Below are 22,768 nucleotides of genomic sequence, written 5' to 3'. Positions count from 1 at the left end.
GTGCTGCTATTCTAAGTTTCTTATCTCCAATCATGCCCTTTCTTAACAAAAGCAAAACTAAAACCCAACTATTTGCTTTTGCCATGGTCAATGTAACTCAAGCAGATTAAATCAATTTTATAAGTTATATTAAACGCTGCAAAAGATTTCTGTATAAGTAGCTGGCCAATATCTATAGCAGTCTTTTTCTGCATTTTCCTGCATATTTCTTGCTCATACAACCCATTCAATACTTGGAATTATTAATTCATGTTCCAGCTATCAAGGCATCATAAGCTTATGATAGGATGACAGAAGAATCTTCTGTGATACATCCTAATTAACTCTACAACAGAGTAAAGATGATCACGTAGCTAGAAATATCATTACTGCTTAAATGATACTTGTGATTTCTATTCCATTATTCAATTAATAAAAGCTTACAAAAAGAGCTAGTCAAGCATGCAGTGAAGGAAATACTAGTCTAGGCAAAAACTTGCTATGTTAAACTTCAAATTCTCCCTTTCACTTTCATTTTTAATCTCAAATTAAAAAAAACAACTTGGGAGACACTGCATTACTTACTAAATTGATCTGTTCTCCTATGGTCCGATCTTGTGTTTTTAAACTTTAAAAAAAAAAATCCCTATTCACAACTGCTACTATTTCCTCGCAGAGCTTATGCCTCTAAATGCCTCTAAATAAATAAGTTCTGAAAGATTTGTGTGTCAGCTGGAGTCTCTATATTTTGCTTCAAAAATATTTTAAAACATTGTTATACTCTCTTTATTGATTATTTTATAAGCGATCACTTTGTGCTTCTGTCAGGATAACCTTGAAACAATATTTTCAAAATGTGCTAAGAAAAAATACACTTGTATACTCTAAGAATAGAGATTCAAGTTACAGCATAACTTGAAATCCATTATTTAAATGCCAAAACACAACACCAAGGTAACTTCATTTTCACTACGGAGTTGTCGTATAGTGTACCTGCGCACAAAGCTCCCAGACACCTCATCACTTTATTGTATATGTTTGATGATTTTTCTATTTCACTTATTCTCCAAGTTGTTTGGAATGTTGTTCCGGTCCTAGAAAATTAAAAGCCTATTTTCTAGTATTTCTTTAGTCTCTGCAAACTCTGCATAACAGATGCTCCAGTTATGATTTTTTCTGCTGTTGTTAGCATTCAGAATTTTGAACTGTTTACCTGCAACATCACAACACTGTTCAGAGAATAAGGTATGTCACATTACAAAACAGAACTAATGAATTTTTTAAAATAAAAGAACTAAGTAATGGTTTTGTATGTTCAATATATAACTGAAAACTGTAAGTCGAAAAGGAGCATAACCATGCTCAACACACCTGTCTAGAATTACCAGAAAAACTGACTCTCTGATAGAATGTGATGTGGGTTGCAGAACTACCTGGAAAGTCAAGATACAGAATATATCAAATGGCTCGTTTTTCCCATAATACATTTTAAATTCCTCTAATAAATTACATATTTTCAGTGGCTGTAAAAATTACAATATTATAACCTATGTAAAAATTACAATATTATAACCTATTACGATGATTACTAACCTATAGAAAAAAATGCATCCTTTCACTTTTTCTTGAGTTTGTGTTAGAATTTCTGTAGCTCTGTGGTGAGAAGGAAGCTTTGGTTTCCTCATAAAGTTAAAAGTCTTTATGGTGATAAACAAGAACTTTATACTTCCTGATATTTTTAAGAGTCATGCAACAACAACAACAAAATGATGAAACAAAGAGGCTATGCCTTATACATTTATTTCACACTAATACCAGTCATATAAATTAGTAGCGCAGAAGTATGTCACTAGACTGAAGCCGAAGATAATTCTATGAATGCGTGTACATACGCTTTAACGTGGTCATGACAAATGTGTATTTGGATACATCTTTAAAACTTCTTACTCCTAAGATTTGAAATAACATGGAGGGACAAAATATGAAAATAACACACCATTAACAAATATTGCATAACATGAAGGACACACAATCTTACTCAGTGGGTCATTTTTCTCTTATAGAAGTGTGTATCCAAATTAACTCAAACTGATTTTCTTACACTTGCATACTTTACATCATCAGGAAAATACAAACTTGTGGTCAGAATTACAACCTGTACACATACCTGGTTAAGCAAAAATTCTGTTATTCTTGAAAGCACTCTTAACAGTATTTCACAAGCTGGAAATCCTTTAGTTTTTGAACATTAATGATCACTGTTTTAAAAGTAAGAGCAATTATGTGATGGGTTCCCTTGATGGAAGCTTTAACTTGTTATGGTCTGTTATGTGGTCAATGTTATGTCAAGAATTAATGCAAGTAATACTTAATGCCAGAATTAGCTAGTATCTTAGTCAAGACTGTTGTCAAATTAAAGCCACAGCTAGAATTGTAAACACATCTGGAATAAGGTTAAAACTTTATGTAGTAGGGCTTATTCTATTGTCTAGACAATAATATTGAACAATTTTTGGTCATGAATGGTTAAGGACTATTCTCCTAATCATGCTCGGGCAACAAACTCCTGTCTTCCTTGGAGCCTGTCATTGAGCAGAGCACACTGTATGAAGCAACTGCAGTTCTATCCTAACTTCCTCCACAATTAACAATAATTTATCATTATTACACACCTACAAAGAAATATGGCAGCTATTTCAGTTAATTCTCCCATGCATGTTGTTGAGGGCTATTACTTGCTCATCTTTAAAAAGATTAAAGAGCCTTTTAGAACCTTTTAAAATACCACCCTTTTCCATAAGCTGGCAACATGCTTCCTTACAATCTTTTAGAAAAAGCTTTATGTAATAGCAAAAAAATGAATTATTACAACCATGTAAAACATCTCAAAGTTAAAGTCCTAGCACACATTCTACTCAGCTGAATAAGATATGCCTAGTTAGAACACATCCTTTGCCAAATTCAAGTGATTAAAAATGTCATGGTTTGGCTTAATTGTAACACTTCAGAATAGAAGACACTGCTTCAGTTTCTGAAACTGTTTCTAAAGATACATCATGCTGCCCACATTGATTTTGTGCCCACGTCAAAAATATTCACATCACACTGTGTAAGGGCATAAAGGAGAAAAAAAGGCACCGACTTCTCTCAGATCCTTTTAGGAATGCTAGATTTTAGGCTCCTGCTTGATACTGCAAAGCTGTCACAGAATCAACAAGAACAATGGTTCCTAAGGAACAACTTAAACTTCTGTGGCTTGACAGAACATCTTTTGGGTTTTTCAAATGGCTTTTCGGCATGCTAGCATGTTGATTCTGAATCACTATGGCTAAGGCTAGAAGAAACACCTGGAGGACACCTGGTTCAAATCCCATGCTCAAGCAGGGCTGCCTATACACAGATACTCATGTGCAAGCAACGTGTGACTCTCCAAGATGAGGACTCCACAACCTCTCTGGACAACCTGTGCAGGGCTTGATGACCCTCACAGTATAAAAGTACTTCCGAACTTTCAGATGGACCTTTCTGTGTTTCAGTTTGTGCCCATTACCTCTGGTCCTGTTACTGGGCACCACTGGAAAGTGCCTGGCTTCTTCTTCTATCTACTCTCACTTCCAATATTTATACACATTGATGAGATTCCTGCCTGAGCCTTTTATTCTCTAGGCTGAACAGTTCCAGCTCTCTCACAGTTTTTTTCGCCTCAGATCAGATGCACCAGTCCCTTAATCATCCTAGTGGCCCTTCATTGGACTCTCTCCAATTGTTCCATGTCTCTCTTATACTGGGTAGCCCAGAACTGGACCCAGCACTCCAGTGCTGAGCAAAGGGGAAGGATCACCTGCCTCCACCTGCTGGCAACACTCCTCCTAAAGCAGCCCAGGACACTGGTCAGTCTTCCTTGCTATAGGTCCCACTGCTGAACTCCCTATATTCTTTGAATTCAAAGGTTATCCAGGAGAATCTTCACCTTTATGAGATGTTCAGAGATTGTACTCTTTCATCTGAAGTGGATTTCACTGTTTTGTAAAAAGTTCTTGTTGTAGCACCTCAGTCCCACTGCGTACACTTCAGTCTACTGTGTGTAACAGTAGTTGCAGACCCTTTAAATTAAGAAAGGCCATGACATAACCACATCCCTTTAAAAGTAGGGTACTTTCATACTGCTGTTTCTGAGCAAGTCTGCAACTGGTTGATAAATTCCACTGCTGTTAGAAAGTACGAATCATTTAAAAGTAACTCCTCTTCTTCAAAATGTGGTTTATGCCCACAGAAAATCTTTCTTCTGCAGGCTGTCTAATCAGCCATGGAATGACCGAGTTTACCCTTCCCTCAGTTCTCAACCACGAATTTCATATTTCTTCAAGGTTTCTGTGAGAAAACAGTTGGACAGATGTTGGGTTGAGAATTTACATCAGTTCTTCAAGGTGTAATAAAGAATACCCTTAAAATGCTCATTATGCTGTGACTCCAAGCAGTATTCCTTGCAGAACATGATCGCTTGGAGAATGGTTCTAAAGTCCCTCATTAAATGAAGGCTCAAGCACCACCAAAGCCATGTTATTTTGGTTTCCATCACGTGAGGAAAATTAACAAATATGCGAAGAATCTCCCTAAGTCTGCAAGATGGCTACTAATATTGCCAGAGTTGAAGGAGACTCAGCCCTAATCAATACTTGCTTGTATCCTGACCAAATTGGACACAATTCTTAACAGAATATTTGGATTTAAAAAAGCTGTCTTGAAGTGGCCAGTGCTTCGAGTTCTTTTGCCAGACAAAGAATTCTCCTAGAGGATTCTCCCCAGTCAATATCAAAAGACAAAGCCCACAATACAGCAAAAATACGCAGCAAAGCTTCAGTTCAGGATGCATGCAGTTATGGACAAGACTCTGGCAACACAGCATCTTGAATAATGACTTAGGAAAACCTTAAGTATTTAGGATTGTCTAAAATATTGTATTGTTCTTATAAGCAGCGAAAAAGACCATCTATAAGAGCTTGTACAGTCTAGTCCTTTTGATTTAAAGACTTGCTTGGAGCTTTAATAATATATAGTAGTAACATAAAGACACTAAGAACATACTCTCTCCACTCTGGGAATCTGTTGAATAAGATCTCTCACAGAAGAAGAAGGAGAGAGAAATAAAGATCTCTCAGAAGCCCATCAGTAACCAAGTAAATGAAAAACCCTGAAAAACTCTTCATCTGCAGATATCTACCAGATACATCCAACTAAGTGACCTTTGTCAGAAAGAGCTAAAATCCTTTAGAATTAAAGGGTTACATGCTGTAATAAAAAATACCTTACCTACAGGCAGCAATTTTGCTTCATAACAATCTAAAAAACTCAAACTGCTTCTCTAAATAGGCATTTTACTGGGTGTCATCTGTGATACAACATTTCTGACAGGCAAATAGTAAATCTGTAATACTGTGAAAGCTAACCAGTGTCTGTGTTGCATGAAAAAAAGGGAACAAATGTTTGAAAGGTGGAAATGATCCAGCTGCTTTACAGGAAGGGTCTAAGGAAAACAAATAAGAGTTCTAGGCATTGAAATCAGAAGGTGGAACGTACCAAGAAATCAAAGGTTTTTAGGACAACCTAGAACAATCATCCAAAGCAAATGTCCTGTTATACCTTGTGGAACATTTTTAGCAAGTGTGTATATTGCCAGAAGCTCCACCCCAAAAGTTGCAGAAGTACCACTCACAACCACTTTCATTTCAAAATGCCTAACAAGCATGGTTGAACCACATTCTGGTTGTAGCCTGCTCTTTCAAATGATCCATTGAATTTGCTTTTGCAGGGAAAGTATCCCTATATTCTCTGAACAACTGAATTTGTATTATTTAACCTCAAGTGAATTGTACAGATCGTAGAAGCAGAAGGAAGTCAACACTTGCGAGTGATAACACACAGAACTGACAGCAGGCTACAGTCATAAGGCCAGAAATAGAATCCTAGAATCATTTTGGTTGGAAAAGACCCTTAAGATCATGAAGTCCAACCATAACCTAACTCTGGCACTAAACCATGTCCCCAAGAACCTCATCTGTACATCTTTTAAACACCTTCAGGGATGGTGGAGGATAGATGGTGGTACCCAATTCCCTGGGCAACCTCTTCCACTGCTTCACAACCCTTTCCGTGAATAAATTTTTCCTAATATCCTATCTGAACCTTTCCTGGCACAACTTGAGGCCATAACATAAGCATGGTCTTCAAGTATTAAATTTCAGTCCCAGAAAAGGTTTTATATTTGTAATTGGTAAAATCTCAAGGTATTTGAAGAGTCAGTGAAAACAAATTTATAGTTCTTTTCATAGCTTCAGTGTCCTAGGCACCTATGCAGACCTAAGCTTCACATAAAAGTAAGCAATTGAGTACTGACTACCTATGAAGCAAGAAACTTAAGATATGGCTTTGCATCCACAAAAGCAAACATCACATTGTTTGCTTAAGAGCAATGAATAGCACACCACCTCATACAATGTTTTCAGTCTACTTAAAAGCACTAAAATCAATAATGCTCCTTAGTTTTCTACAATAATGATTAACTAGAAGAAACTCCTATAGTCTAGGGTAACAAAATTTCAGAAATTTGTTTATCAATTAATAATATATGCCTAGAATACAGTGTCATATCCCACTTTCTCATAGGTTTGTTCTATTCCACACTTACCTGTGTACAATTTGCTTTCAGTCTTCTGGAAAGTGCAAATAAAGTCTTCTTACTTTCAAAAAAATTGAACACTTTCTGTATTTTTTAGTCTTCAAATTTGGGCAAAAGTTTACCTGCTTTATTTACCTATTCTACTCAAAAACTGTAAAGGAAAAATAAAATGGCATACTGATATGGACAAACCAAAACAGGTACTACTGTGACCCTCATCTACACAGAGTTAACTTTTGTGTCATCACCTTCATAGGCTACGCTTTTCTCTAGTTTAATTTCTAAGCAATAGGCACTGTGTACGCTGCACAGCCACAGAAACAGCCCTCAAAGATGACATTCTTATCCCTCTGAAGAAAAAATTCCATATCTGCTTTTCCCCTTTTTCTCAGTGCAAAGTAGTTCACCAGCCAGGGGGAGTTTCTGCTATTCCATCAGAGTACAAGAGCCAGTCTCAGAGGAATACAGCTCTGGATTGCAAGTTTCAGGTAGCAAAAATCCCTATTGCTACAAAATAAGAGTCTGACTACATAACACAGTATGTAGTGAAAGTGGCAAATCAGTTTGGGTTGACTAAACCAAGTAAAACACAGAAGTAAAGTGATCAGAGCTCTAATGATAAAAAAGGCAGCGATATCCTAAAGAGTGCTGCTGCATTTAAATTACGAGATCTAACAGTAACCCTACAGAGATGTAATTCAACTGTATTACTGCTCCATTCATCGTCTTCATCCCAGCAGTCTCAACATGTTCATATTCTTAAGAATTAATACTCAGGTTTGAGGTGAAAAGTGCAATTATTTTGTTTTAATTGCATGCATACATTAACTTTCATAACAAATTTAGGACAATATATACATATACAGGAGTATTAGCTTAATAAAACAGCTTAGGGAAACAGAGCCACAAGAATTCAAACCTCATGGTTTAAATTCAAATTTGTAGCATGAACATTTACATAAACTTATTTATATCCAAGTTCATTATCATAAGACAATTCAGAGAAAATACAAATTAGAGTTTTATGCAATAGTAATTTGCTAAAAATATCATTTAGTGATTAGGCAGTACATAAAACATTTGGTAAGATTAAGGCATTTTCAAATTAGGAACAGACAATTTCTTTTTTCCACGAAAAGTGTTAATTATATCATCATAACTCAAAATGTATTCCGACTTATCTTTTGCTAATAAACCCCCCCCACTATATAACTGTTTACACAAAGGTAATTTATTAACTATTGAGATGCTACTGTTTTTTGCTATACCTAGAATCCTTCTAAGATTAAGAGTATCTGAGAAGATAAAAAAGGATTTAAAACAAAATACTCCCAGTTTTCCCCAATATGCAGAATCCAGTCTATGCCTAAATTGCTTTAAACTAGTTATAATGTAATTCAGAACCTTAAACTATTTTTTCATACAAGCAAAACTCCTTTATTTTTTGTATACAAGCGACATCTATGTTAAACTCGGAAGAATTACTGTAGCTCCTATTGCCAAGCCTGAGCCAGTGTAAAACTACTAAGCTTGGTAACAGTTCAACCACAGCTCAACAAAGAGACCCAGATCAAGGTTTTATAGCCCCATCTCTTCTGTGCCTCCTTCCACGAGCACTACGCAACTTTTACAATAGCTTTGAACTCAGCAGATTGACAGTTTTACAGGTAACTTGTGTATATTTGCGTAAACTTAATTACATCTCTGACAACAAATACATTTTATAATCTCAGAATTTTCTTTTAAACTCTGATTGACAGCCCCCATCCTATGCTGAGATTCTTAAAGGCACAAGACTGATCTTGCACGTGGATTCCTTAAGTCTTTTAAAAGAACCGTATAGACATATCTTAATTAAAAAAATACACAAAAGAGCCACCTTTAACAGTGTTGGTTTGAGATAGCCCGTTTCAACTTGCACTTAGATAGACCAGAAAAGCTTATGCAATTATGGAACCTAAACTGTGGTGACAGTGAGCTTCAACTCAAGGTGACAACTTGTCAAATTGCTATTTCAGCACAGAACGAAGAAATCAAGTTTAGAAAACAAGAATTTATAGCAACTTATGGATCATGCTGTCCATATGCAATACTTGATAAAAATTGGGGGGGGGTTGTGGTTGTTTGCTTGTTTGTGTGGCTTTTTTTTGTTTGTTTGTTTTCAGTAATGAGGCACAAGGAAAAATATTTACCGAGCAAAGCTTTTAAACTTTCTTATTCATAGAGCTTTGATTTTGAAATAATTGAAAACTGGTAAAAGTTTGCTAATGTTTCTTCACAACTGAAGACTTATTAGAATAAGTCATTTTATGTACTCAATTGAAGATGAAATGGAGTCTGTGTTTTTTCTTTTCACCACAGAAATTCAGCTGAGCACAGCTCCGTTACACAAATCAACCATTATTTCACATTATTTTCATATCCACCCAAAATTCCTTTTTGTAAAAGGAAGTTTTTAAGAAATAAATTGATCTCTTTTCCACTGGTCCTTTATGAAAATGTAATTTTTAATAAATAAGAAAAAAGTTAAATAAGGTATTAGGCACAGGTCTACCCAAGAGCATGTTGCACTAGCCAACAAGATCCTGAAACTTGCTGTGTTGTGTTGCCCTCTTCAGGCCAACAGCACTTATATTTTCTCCTTCTTTTGCTTGACAACACATTGCATTTCTTCTTCCACAAAAAAGTTCAGATTTGCAGTTTCAAGTAGCAGCTAACGTCACTTCTATCGCACCAGTGCTTGAACAATTTTTGATCTAAAAATCCTACAGAAATAGACTTTTACTTTTGGCCTCTGCATCTCCCTAACTTTAATACTAATCTTGAGGATTATAAAAATATCAGCTGGTGTTTGAAAAGATGACTAAATAAAACAACTTCAGGAGTGGTGAGCAAGCCTCATGACAAGAAACTTAAAGAGATCAATTGATTCAGCTCACCGAAGGAAACTGAAGCTGCTGAAATCACAAAGTAAGTGAACTTGGAGGTTAGAAAGTCAGACGACTTTAAAGTGACATAAAGCAAAACAAAACCTGGAAACTGGAGTTGAAGTCAGACAAATTCAGCTTTGAAATGCAATAAAGACTTTTCACCCAAAACAATAGTTTAACCTACTGGCATAAAAAGATGGATTCATTATTACTTGAAAACTTCATACGTAGGCCTAATATCTTTCCAAACAATCTGTTTTGATCAGTTAAGTAGCTGTCATAACACAGGACAAATTGTGATGCTGATTTGCACGCTTGTAGTGGGTTTTGCAACTGATTATCTGAGCTCTGCCAATTAAGGTAGAAATACAAATAAAACAGTCTTCCATTGCTTGGAAAAGGGCCATGCTTCTGATTCATTTATTAAGCCAGATATTAATAATGTCTTAGAATATTTCATTTCCCCCTCCCACCTTGCTATTTTTAGAGAACAGGTCATGGTATACATTTAAATCTATTTCAACATCTCAGTACTGCAGCTTCAAGAGAAAGAACAAAGTGCTGGATTTAACTGATGGATTATTAAGTATGGAGAATTTCACTCATGTTACGAAGGCAGAAAAACATCATAACAATTTGTAACTGTACGATTTAATCACAACATCTTCAGGGACTTACAATAGGAAAAACCTGTTCAAAGCTAAGGACTACTTTGTAATTAGGTAGTAAAATCAATAACCTAATTGAAATCTTTCGAAAATGGAGGCTAAAGGAAATACTCATTCCAGTTATCATGGCATGTCCCAGTACCCAAATAAAAGAACAAGCAAACAAAGTGCCCTTCCTGGGCTGGCAAGCACACAACAGCCAGCCTGTCTTGAGCCATGTGAGACTCTAGAAAAGCTCAGAACTTGTCATGAATAGTTTTAATGCATTTTGGGGACAGACTTTTTAGCACGGCCTGTCACAATAGGACAAGGGGTAATGGTTTTAAAATAAAGGAGTGGAGACTCAGGCTAGACATGAGGAAGAAATTTTTTACAATGAGGGTGGTGAAACACTGGCCCAGGTTGCCCAGAGAGGTGGTCGATGCCCTGTCCCTGGAGACATTCCAGGCCAGGCTGGACAGGGCTCTGAGCAACCTGATCTAGTGGAAGATGTCCCTGCTCATTGCAGGGGGGTTGAACTAGATGACCTTGAAAGGTCCCTCCAGCCCAAACTATTCTATGATTTTCTTTCACATACTTTTAAAATTTTATTCTCAAGAACAAAATGCAATGTACAGGTTTAAACCCTATATGTTTATAGGGCAGACTGCAGAGGAAAGGAGGAAGACTGACAGGGCGAGTGCAAGCAAGAGCAAGTGGGTGAGCACAACATGGGGAAAGGGCAAGACACCAAAACTCAGGGGTAAGTGCAAACTGAAGTGCAGAACAACTGAGACTCTGATGCTCCCATCTGCAGCTAAGACAGCAGACAGCACTTCAACAGGGTGGTCTCTATCAGCACGTAGAGACTCCTCCCTGGTGCCTGACTAACGTGCCCCATCGCAGCATCTGGAGCCAAAGACTGATGAAAACTTCCTGCCATCTCTCAGCCACGTAGTTTGTTTAATCAGAATGTGCAAAACCAGCTGATCTTATAAACATGGGGGAAAAGTCATCAAACCAAACTAGCTCTATACTGTACAAGAAAAGCAACACTCTTAAATGCATAATATACTCAAAACGTTACTATTTGTTTCTCTCTTGCTATTGTAGAACAAGTGAAAAGAGCACTCTATTCAACAGTACTATTGGACAAAAAGGCAAAAAAGTTTTCATGCAACTGTCAACTGAAGACACAGCAGCTTAAACCTCTGAAGTGATGAAGTGGGGCACCTTTTTTTTGACACAATTAAGTGTCACAAAAAGTATAATCACTATTTTTAAACTATCTCTGGTAGGAAAAAGTTTCCACCTACGTCGAAGTTCATCTGGTGCATGTTCCATATGGCACAGTTTAGGCTATGACCACTGGTAACAGAATCTCCAGGATCTCTTAGCTAACATTTAAAATTGCAAATGAGTGGATCCTTAGTGATACTCAGTCTTTTTCTCCATCTTCTACAATAGATGCCAGGATTCTGGTCCAATCTTAGCTGCTACACTTAAAAGAAGAGGTGCTGGACAAGGGCTTGTAAAATTACCTGTGGTTAGTTTAGTTCTGACTTACCCAAGTATGACATTCGTATTTTTGCCACCTCTTTCTCCCCCACACACCATCAGATTTGGATACCACACAAAGTATGATTCATATTATTCTTTAGAAATGTATTTTAATAGACAAGCTTTACCATTGAAAGAGCCTTTGAGTTTTGAAAATATCCGGCCTTCAGTGAAAAGCACACCAGATCACTTTATTGTGTGCAGCTTTTCTGTAGCAATTTTTCCCAGTTACATTTAATTGTTGCTAAGACTAATTTTTCTTAGTTGATATAATAATCTACCACATTTCTTTGAAGGAAAATAATTTCATCCACTTCATAATGCCAAAACACAATCTAGGCAGTTCACAGAATTTCCTTCTAATAATTTTGGGGTACTGGAAGATATGAAGACTGTGAGGAGGAACTCTCCCCCACCAAAGGCAATGCCTCATAATTTCCTGCCACCCACCTGTATATCCTTAAGTATCTACAGAAACACTACGTGAAAACACATGAGGAATAAATGTCCACTGTAATATGAACCCAGGTTAAATTTGCTTTCAAATACTTACGCAGGGATATGCAAGCAACCAATTAGGATGCAAAGCTGACTTCTACCAGCACTAATGGAAATTAAATCTAATTGGGGTGGTGTTAAATGCCTCTTGATACTTTTGAATCAGTTACTTCAGCATATGCAAGTCTGTCACTAAGCACTGCAAAAATAAAACAAAACTATAGGAATTAACTCTTTGCTCAGAATCAAATTATCACCTTACCCTTCCTAACACTTTCTGAAAATTCCTTTAAATACACAGACTTTTATGATGAGCAGTAATCAGTACACAAACCAATAAACGAAACAAAAAAGCCAGAAACACCTGCATCCACTTTTCTAAAAAGAGGAACATTACTGAAAATTAGAAATATTAAGAGCTGAAAATTATATACACCAACCCTCTCAAAGGCTGCCTCAGCATCATCTTTATTTGTGTTTGGTCTTCTATTCTTAGATATTTTGGGTTTGAACTACAGCAAGTAAAGGTTTCCAATGGAAAATATAATGAGAATCAAAATAAACACTGCCGGGTAAAGGGATAGGTATTATTGAATTTACATAACAAACAAAACAACAATGGCCTTTGCTAACATGAAATCATGTGATATCATACAAAGTTTTCCTCATGACCTAAAGGTCCGTACCTTATTCAGACAACAAAACCTCCATTTTGCAAACCCATTTACATGATTTCTACAAAAAGACTTAAAAAAAAGACACCTATCAGCAAACAAGCAACTTAGTTACCAATCAAACAAAATGCTTTGAGTGAACTACTTTTCCTGATAAGTATTTTTGATACTTATACAAACCTTGCCATCTGCTATGATCTGACAAAATAACTGACTTCCATTCTCAATCCAAGGTTTCACTATGACAATAAATGTCTCTTATATCTAAAATTAAATGTTACTTCAATCCCATTGCAAGATTGTATAGGTTTGTATTCTCATTAAAACCCATTCTAAAGTAGCATCAGACTATTCAATATTTTTTTATAGTTACAGGTGCAAAACTTACATGTAAATAGATGAATATGTTTCAGAGATGAAACCGCACAGAACTGTTTTATTTACAGAGAACAAATTCTGTATAAGCTTTTAACTATATTTAATTCCAAATTTCATTGTGACCTTAATGCTATAAAAACTAGGGGGATGTCAAAAAAATGTAAGTATTCCAAGGAATATGTCTTCAAATAAACTAAAAATAGAGCACTGGTGTATTCAAACAGAAAAAAATATTCAAAGGTAGTTTTGGATTGTAGAGTATATAATTAGAAGACAAAGGAAGAACTAGATGCAAGACTTATGCCATTACTTTCACCTTATAATGCCAACAAGAAAAGAAGCTGACACAGTGGTTGAGGGAGAAGTGTTGTTCCTGAAATGTTTGACTTAGACCTTTCAGAGGGTATTATGCATCCAAAACAGTCTTCATAGTTGGCAGGGTTTTTTTTAATGACAGAACCAGCTTTTTTTTTTTAAGAAAAACAGTCTATACCAACCTTAGCACATTCTCAAGTATTCCACACAACATAATGAATGGTAATTACTTATAAGAATAAATGCAGTCTGTTTTGTCTTTGTTAACTGACACATCTCAAGGGTCCAGCAAAGATGAGTGTACAAGGCTTTACCATAATGTTGGAAAAGGAAACATATAATTCAGAAAACAGATTATGATACGTGACACCTCAGTGGAAGAGTCTGGTAAAACTGTTTTTAGTTCATTGTCTCCTACCTGATAAATTCTAAATGGGATGTATCGGAATCCACTGTCTTCTGGAGGGTACTCCATGAGTTTTCGATTTATTGCCCAAAACTGCTCAAATTTATCTGTGAAGGTAAAATTAGATTGTTAAAATTGGTAACATATATTCTTTTTCAGCTAAAAGAGGTAAACGAGACACGATTTGGAACAACAAGTGAACTTTTCTTACAGAAGTTTGACCTGTATGAACTTATTTTTACCACATTTCTCCTCCCTATTCAGCCTGAAGGCAAAGGTATGTGCATTCTCCTATGAAAACAATGATGTGGCAACTTATCAAACTGAAAGAGAAAGCAACTTGAATTCATAACATATCTCTCACTGTTAGGGAAATACTGTGCCACAAATTACGGATTTCATTACCTCAGCCAACAGTGTCTGCTTCTCCACGCTGCTGCTACAGGCCCACACTGTCTCATAGTTTGTTATAAACATCTAATTGTTCTTAACTACAGATGAACAATAGGTGTAAGGTACCGAGAAACTAAAGCAGTGGAAAAACTTCTTGAGGGGTTTATATTTGGATATGTAAATCTTAAAATAACCTGCAACAATGTATGACAGAGTCAGAAAACACACTTCCAGTTCCATGACACAACCTGAAAATAAAAGTTTATGTTTGAAACATATTTTTATTAATATTATCCAAGTAACTAGGTTTAGTAAAGTAGCCTGAGGCAGCACACCATTTGATCGTATTTAGACATTACAAGAACTGAATAGTTTATTGCACTCAAAATGTATTAAGGACAGCATAGATCTAGAGTAGTATGGGCTTTTATAAACGCAAATCAGTCACTTAAATCAAGCAAACAATAATACCAAAAGTGACAGGAACACGAAGACCTAAGATGAATAAAGCTGCTGCTATAGCCTTACTGGAGAAGGCAGCTCAAGAAGACGAGCAAGGGGTAAATTTCCGTGTAGCCCCAAACTCCGCAAGACATCAAAATCAGTGGACATCTCTGCAGAAAGAACAGAGAGTCTCCAACTTTCCCTCCTCGGCACAATATTCAGCCAAGTCTCAGGAGGCCTGGCAGCGTAACTGTCACAGAATTCAGCCCCCCTGAAGTAAGATAAAATTCAGAAATCTATTAGCTGAAAAAAGGTTCTTCCCAATTCCAAAGCTGCTGATAACAATTAAAGCAGTTGCAGAACAGTCTGAGATTTGCTTCACTCCAGCATCCAGCACAGATGCCTGTCAGTGCACTAAAAGACATAGTTAATATATATTGCAGGGTTTGCAGCACACTGCTTATCCTGATTGACTGTCACACAAGGCAGGAATTTCCAAGAAGCCATAAACTCCTGCCAGGTATTCCGCAGAGGCATTTCCTGATACTTACTTCAGAAAGCACTTCCACACCCTTGTTTCCCCATTAGCAGCAAGTGGCTCTTGACAAGCACTTACCTGTGCTGCAGCCAGCACCACCACGCAGGCACCTGCCTGAGACAAGGAGCTGCATGGACTACCCCATAGTAGGGTGCTACCCACCCCACAGCTCACCAGCTGAGAAGCTCAGCAGGTGGCAGTGACAATGACAACCCTGGAGTCAACTCTACTCCACCAAGGCTGGATTTGGGAAGCCCAGCCTACAGAGGCAGAGGTTTACTCCTGCAATGTCTGACATGAAGAACAGCTGCATCCTTCTCACCAGCTCTGTCAGGGGAAGGTGAAGACTTAGCGTGCTTCCTTCATCCTTGAAGACAGCGTTGAGAACAGCTTGCAGTTTTCACTACAGATGGTGTGAACATACAACCTATAATGGCCATTAATCAATTTATGCTTCAATTACCACTTCTGACTATAAACTCAGTTGATAAAACTACTAACTATGGTGATGATACACAAAACAAAACAATCGAGATCTACTTAAGCTAGTGAGCTTCAGCAGACTCTTAAATAAGGAATCTACATATTTGGAGACATCCTATCTCAAAAATAAAACTAACATTAATTTCATTTACTTGTTTAATGCTCATATTACGGTAACTAGGAAAGTTGGGTAAACAGCTTATTGTCTTCAAAGTTATACAGGGATGAGCAGCATATCATATGGAAGAATAAGAAATTCTCAACAAGTAACAGACTTATGGCAGGAGCTTAATTGTATTAACCCTTGTGGCATACGTGGCACACAAGTGAACCTCTGAAGGACAAAAAGAGTTAAACAGTAGTGACATACAGTTCCACATTCCAGCTTCCTCACCTGTCAGAAATCATAAGTAATCTTATTTAAGGCAGGTAAATTTACAGATTTATACTTCTCAGATTATTCTCTAAACACAGCCAACATTCAAGACAACCTATTGTTCTATTAAGACATTTAAATTTCTAATAGTTTCTGTAGTTTCTAAATTTAACAGCAATAAATCTGCAACAGTTGAATGATGAACTTGTTGCATTTTGTAATCAAGTATGTTCTGTCAATCCGCCTGCTACCTCTGGGAATTAACTTTCTAGTAAATTAGCCAGACATAATGGAGTCAGACATCTTAAGACACATCTCCACCACATGTACAGCACTGTCTGAAGACATCTACAGACTGCCTGAAGCTAATTCATCCTCCTAATCTTACACTGCTGTCCTCCAAGCATCTTTGCATGGATACAATATTTTTACCACAGGAAACTGAGTTGGGTGTAAGAAAATTAACACAATTTTTTTAAAGCAGGTAGCAGGAAAAGGCTATCCAGTTTGCACTGGTATATATACCAGGAGCATTGGCTAAATGCCAGAATCCTAAAGCGCCTAAATAAATAAATAAATAAATAAATAATCCCACCTAATTTTGCAGAACCCTTAAGACTCAAAGCTTAAAACAGAAAAAAAACCCACAAAACAAAAACAAACCCAAAAAGAACATCATCCAACACTCCCCTCCAATCCTCCTGAAAAGATAAGCAAATGAACTCATAATTTGCTCATTTTTGTGTGTCAGTGTCTCCTATTTATGCAAAACAGACTTAAGGAAGCTATTAATGCGACAACAAGCTATAAGAACTAATTAGTGCTTTGGCTAGACAGGACTTAAAGACAGAAGGTGCTGGCCGGAAATTTGACAATCAAAACAAAACTGCATTTTCATCAAGCCAGTAAGTAGAGTTCTGTACCCATCAGCAAAAGCACTTTACACGCTCATCTCCCTCCCTCGTGAAAAGCTTATGCAGTCTACGTGATATTTAAACTCCCGTAACAGTCAAATCTGATTACTTTTGTTTTCCACAATCCATCTGTTTTTAAGAAAGTGCTTGACCAATGTGTTAAAAGAGTTTCTGTATTAGCAAAACCTATTGCTTGCAAAAGGCAGCTGTTCATATCTGAATTACAATATTAAAATTAATGGCAACAAGATTCAAACAGAAGCCAGATTAGTGACAGTATAAAAGTTTCAGATTACTCTGTTAATCTTACTTCTTAAATAAGCAGGGATAGTTGCTATATAACTTTACCTAAAGTGAAATATAAAACCTTTTCTCCCTGCATTTTATGTCAAAGATCAGGAAGTTCCTAACCAAACAATGGAGGAGAAATCCAGTTGAAAAAAAAAACAACAAAACTTTCAGCTAAGGCACTTATATTTATATTTATATTTATATTTATATTTATATTTATATTTATATTTATATTTATATTTATATTTATATTTATATTTATATTTATATTTATATTTATATTTATATTCATTTATTAGAAATGCAGTCACTGCAGGTCCAAACATCAGACAGATATTATTAGCCTTCAGTACTACAGAGATGAACAGAATCTAAAAACAGCTTTGAAAACACATTTAAATATACAGAAATAGCAAGACTTGGCAAAATTACACACTTAATGTCATCCATAACAATAATCTCAGCACACAAATTAAGCAAGCACCAAATTAAACCTCAAACATAAATTAACAAAAAGAGCATGCCATATTATGCATTTAATGTTCATAAACCTATCACTGAACTTGTTCATGTTTTTAAAGAGTCCTTTAAAACAGCTTAAAGAAAGACTGTTACAGGGAAACACTTGAAGAATTGTTGTTTCCTCCATTAAGCAAGACTGGAGATCCTTTAGCAACCACTGAAATTAAAACAAATTTATAACTGGTACATTAAAAAGTTGTAGCTTGTAGTTCGCTGTTAGCAGCTTGTTGTTAATAGACAGTAACTGCTGAACCTTTTTACACGACGCAGTTTCATCTAAGGATTAGTCCAGGCTGAAATTTTCAAGGCTGGGCTTCTTTCTCAGGCTGAGACCTGGGGACAATGCTGTTCAGACAACCCGAAAAATTAGTTTATTTTGTGCTAGTGTCTTACAGTCGTTCTTTGAAACTCAAGATTGTTTAAATTAAAAAAGGAAACAGTAATTCATGTCTTTTATCTTCTAATATCTTTTTAGAAAGTAAAAAAAGTGAACAAACAGGTATAGCCCTCAGGGTAGCATATACTCAAGATTTTTTTTGTCTTGACTACTCATGGTTTCTTCTTAAAGCCATCTAATTATATAAATTTAAAGACAAAATGATTGGAATGGAATTGTATCTCTAGCTCTATGGAAGCAATACCAATTTGCAGCTTGCATAAAAATGTGTCCAATCCTTAATTTTAAAAAATAAACCCTTTTGTCTACTCTCAGTGGTTGACCACTGTCTAATAACTGTATGAACCACAGAAATTATGCACAGCTAGAAGTACTTGGGCAGAATCAACCATAGCATTAACTAAGAGGCCAAAGACTCTCCAAGTGAAGTCTTCCTATGGTTCTGATACATAAGATTGGACGTGCCTTTGAAGAGCAAACTTCAGAATAAAAGCTCCAGCCCTGGAAAAAAAAAGAGCTGTCTACACAAAGTTAAACAAGTTTGCTCAAGGCATTGCCTTCAAGTTTTGACCTTCTCCACAGGTTTCCACTCAAACACTTTCACTTCCCCTGCCCTAATAGCCCATCAGATTTCTTTCTGCCACAACTTTTAACCATTTTTTGAGGGGATTTTGTTGTTGTTGTTTTTTGTAACTGCCCAATTCCCCTGTCAATGGAGGTATGTGTGAGCAGAGTCTGACTCCATCTGCTCTATAAGGCTTCCTTTTTAGGTGGTAGAAAGCACCTGCTAGATCCATCTTCGGCACCCTCATGTTCAGGCTAAACGAGACAGTTCCACCGCTCTCTTCAGCTAGACCCTTTTCTGTTTGTCCACATTCCTTTTGTCCTGGGGTCCCAAAGAGGACACAGCATTCCCAGCACACCTTTGTGAGTGCTGAGCCAAAGGAAGAATTACTCACCATCTGGCTGATTCTGGGGGGTGCAAGGGCTAAAGCAGCCCCCTGGTTAATCTTCATCTCTACAACACCACATGACAGACTTTCCATTCAGCTTGTTGTTCACCATTACCCACTTCCACAAAGCTGCTTCCCAGTCAGTCCTGAGCCTGCCCCCAACATGTTGGGTTATTCCTGTCCCTGGTGCAGGACTTTGCACTTGTGTCTGTGAGCTCCAGGAGGCTCCTGCTTGACAACTGCTCCAGCTCCTCACTGCCCCTCTGCATGGCAGATCTGCCCTCCTGTCCATCAGTGTTTTCTTTTAATCATAAACTCACTAAGGGTTTAACCCATCACATACCATAATAAACTGTACTGTACAGAGAGTGACAGCTGCAACTCAAGGACACAAAGTGTAGTTTCTTAACATTAAAGCAAGTATATTTTCTACTGACTCGTGCTCTTAACAAGCACTGTGTTTGGCTGGTAGAGCCAGAAAGGAGTCTTCTAAAATATCGATTCTACTTCCAAATTGTCTCCAAGAAGACTAAGATTCTACATGCATACATAGTTCTGCTGACTGGGGAGTAATTTTATCCAGTTTTATAAGAAGTTCAGTTTTATGCAGTATACCTCAAGCATGAAGCAGCTTTGTTGATGAAAGATAAATATTTTAAACACTTCAAAACTAACTGTACCATGCTATGCAGAAACAGTATTTACAGCTGGTTACTTGCACTTCTCAGCTATTTAAAGACCTGTCTCTAAATGACTTTAGGTCATATAAACTCATTGTTCTTATTCTTGTACAATAAAACCACAGATAATTATGATTATCAAGACTGATACATATTTGACTCCTGCTGACTACTACACCTCAGTGACAGCCTTTTGAGAACACAGTTTGAAATACTGGGATGGCATCATTAAAACATTAAGATTTTTGTTTTCTTTCCTATTTTACACACTGCCACCACCCACAGTTTACATATTCTTGCTATTAGAAGCATAGGTTACTTTGTTATTTTGACAGATCATGGCACATAATACAAATCCACCACTGAAGAAGGCAGACAAGTTCACTAGTCTTTTCAGACTAGAGTAACCATTGGATACAGAGAGATAGGACTTCAGAACTCTTTTGACTTAATGTGACAGAAGCTAGCTACATAAACATGTGGAAATATTCTTCATGTCACAGATAACAAAGTAACAACATTCAACATGAAATTATATATCTGAAGTAGTCATAATTACACCTTGTAATTACACAACAGTCATTACCTGAAATATCTTGACTGCATGATGTGCCCATTGATCTTATATACCCTCCAAATTTGCATTCAGCAGGCATGTTGTTATATAATAGCACATGAAAGCAGTAAAAAACATAACATTTGAAAGTAAAAGCCAAATAGGCTTTACTTGGCCTGTCCACACTAAATAAGACATTGAATCACTACAGAAGTAAACATAGTGCTAACTAGCTCAAGTATTAACAATAGTCATGTACATGGTATGGGCCTCAGAGTTGGCTACCTAGGTCTGTCACCCCCTTTTTAGTACTATTACTGTGTAAATTAATTAAATCAACTCAACTCAGCTTGCCTATATGCACTATAACAAACTTCCAAGAGCAGAAGACAATTACGAAAAACTTCCTTATGTAGTTAGATCTAAATTCTAGGTTAAAAAAATATTAATTCATAAGCCACACTATAAATTGAGCTACAGATGCAACCCAAGAAAAAGTGGAGGATCCCCCTCCTTATGCTGTACAGTTAGGTTTGAGATCAGTGTATTAACACATTTACTTCTACACTGTAATTTATTCATTAGTTTTTATAGCAAAGTAGTAGTTTGACAATAAAGAAATAAAAGTATATTGCTTTAATTTTGCAGGTTAACAGGACATTTTGAAAACTGTATGACAAATCAGCATTTCATACTTCAGATTATCAGACCCAAAAAGGCCTTTCCCCCCTGTTTCCTGTGAATATACACAAGCAAGCTATACCTTACCAACATTCTTTTCTCTTATCAAATGTAATCACAAAACGAAGTTTCACTTTAAGTACACTATTTCCTTAACACCACCTCCCTTCATTTCTAGGTCACCAATTTATCTGGAAAAGGTTCAGGGGAAGGCAATCATCAAGATGGACTACTTTTCTGTATTCAAATATGCAAACACATGTATCCTACCAAATATAAGCTTTCTGTGTAGCCTAAAAGCAGGAGATCTCTGTTGCTAATGTCACTTAGGCTACAAAGAAAGCTCTGATGACTATTAAACAAAAACATGTAATCCATTTTTGAAACACAGAACCCACAGGTTGTGTAAGAACAGAGCAGCAGGGCTTGTTACAGACTTCCCTGGGTAAGTCAAAGGGAAAAGAACACCTGACAATTCTACCCATCCTCCAGTTCTTTGCTCCAAGTCTAGAAAGCCTGGATATTTTAATGCCCTCTTTGCCTCTGATTATGCTCCATTTATATACAGGATAGTAGAGCAGAGAAGCATATATCTGTATAACTTGCTAACCTACTTTGCTTTCTCCGTACTACACTTTTTCTAAAATCCAGCTTTTCTAAAAAGTTAAAGAACCTTTATATTAATGCATCTGTCAAATTCAGGAGTTTACCAGCAGAAAGCAACTTAGAAGCACTTCAAACTGCAAATCAAAAAATCCTCAACAACTGAAGAAAGTTAATCTTAAAAATTAAGTCTGTTTTTTACTTTGAAATTTAGTTAGACCTTACATGTCTTTCAGGAAATGACATTTTGAGGGGGAAGGGAGGAAGGAAAGCAGGAGGCAGAAAAAAAAAAAGTTCTGCATCACTTACACCTAAGTAAAATAGATTTAGAGAAATACAGTCAAAGATTCTCTCAATCTGAATCTAGGTCTAGCAAACATCTGAAAAAACTTCTGAAGACAGAAGCAGTGAATGTACAGAACCAGCATATTTGTGATTTGGGTTGAAGATGAAAGGCACACCTGTTTCAGTAGCAAATCTGGAAGGTGGCTGTATTTCTGAAGAAATGGTGTCATTCCAGGAGGAAGAAAGTCCAAGTGAGGACAAAAACACAAAGCTCTTGAAACTGCAACAGGTATATAAAATTCAAACTTTCCAATATATATGAATGGATTGGCCCGTGTCAAAGATGCAGAGACCTCCAAGCTTCCTCCCTCAGTGTTTAGCTGTTTTCATTAGACATGTGGACATCTAACATGAGATGGTAAAAACACTAGAAAGCTGCTCTATCTGTCCCTGTCTGCCTAACTCTGGTCAACATCCTCTCACAGTAGAGACTTCAGTATAAAGGAGCATTGTGGGCACTGGGTTGCCTTTTGCTTTCCTCCCTTTTCTGCCTTCACAAAGTTAACGCTCTTCTGGGAGACCCACGGAT

The 22,768-nt window shown here is 36.7% G+C and overlaps 1 protein-coding gene across 2 annotated transcripts in view; it reads right to left on the bottom strand.

The window, feature by feature from the left end:
- ATG5 (autophagy related 5) overlaps positions 1-22,768 on the bottom strand; it is a 78,344-nt gene that overhangs the window by 29,534 nt on the left and 26,042 nt on the right. For both annotated transcript variants that reach the window (XM_082049663.1, XM_082049664.1), the window contains exon 6: positions 14,076-14,170. In XM_082049663.1, coding sequence (XP_081905789.1) covers positions 14,076-14,170 — 95 coding nt within the window. The remainder of the gene's footprint in view (positions 1-14,075; positions 14,171-22,768) is intronic.

The sequence above is a fragment of the Streptopelia decaocto genome, assembly GCF_964273445.1.
Source record: "Streptopelia decaocto genome assembly, chromosome: 3".
NCBI classification, from domain to species: Eukaryota; Metazoa; Chordata; class Aves; order Columbiformes; family Columbidae; genus Streptopelia; species Streptopelia decaocto.
Note: the sequence above shows the minus strand (reverse complement) of the source record. Positions and strands in the feature narration are given on the sequence as shown.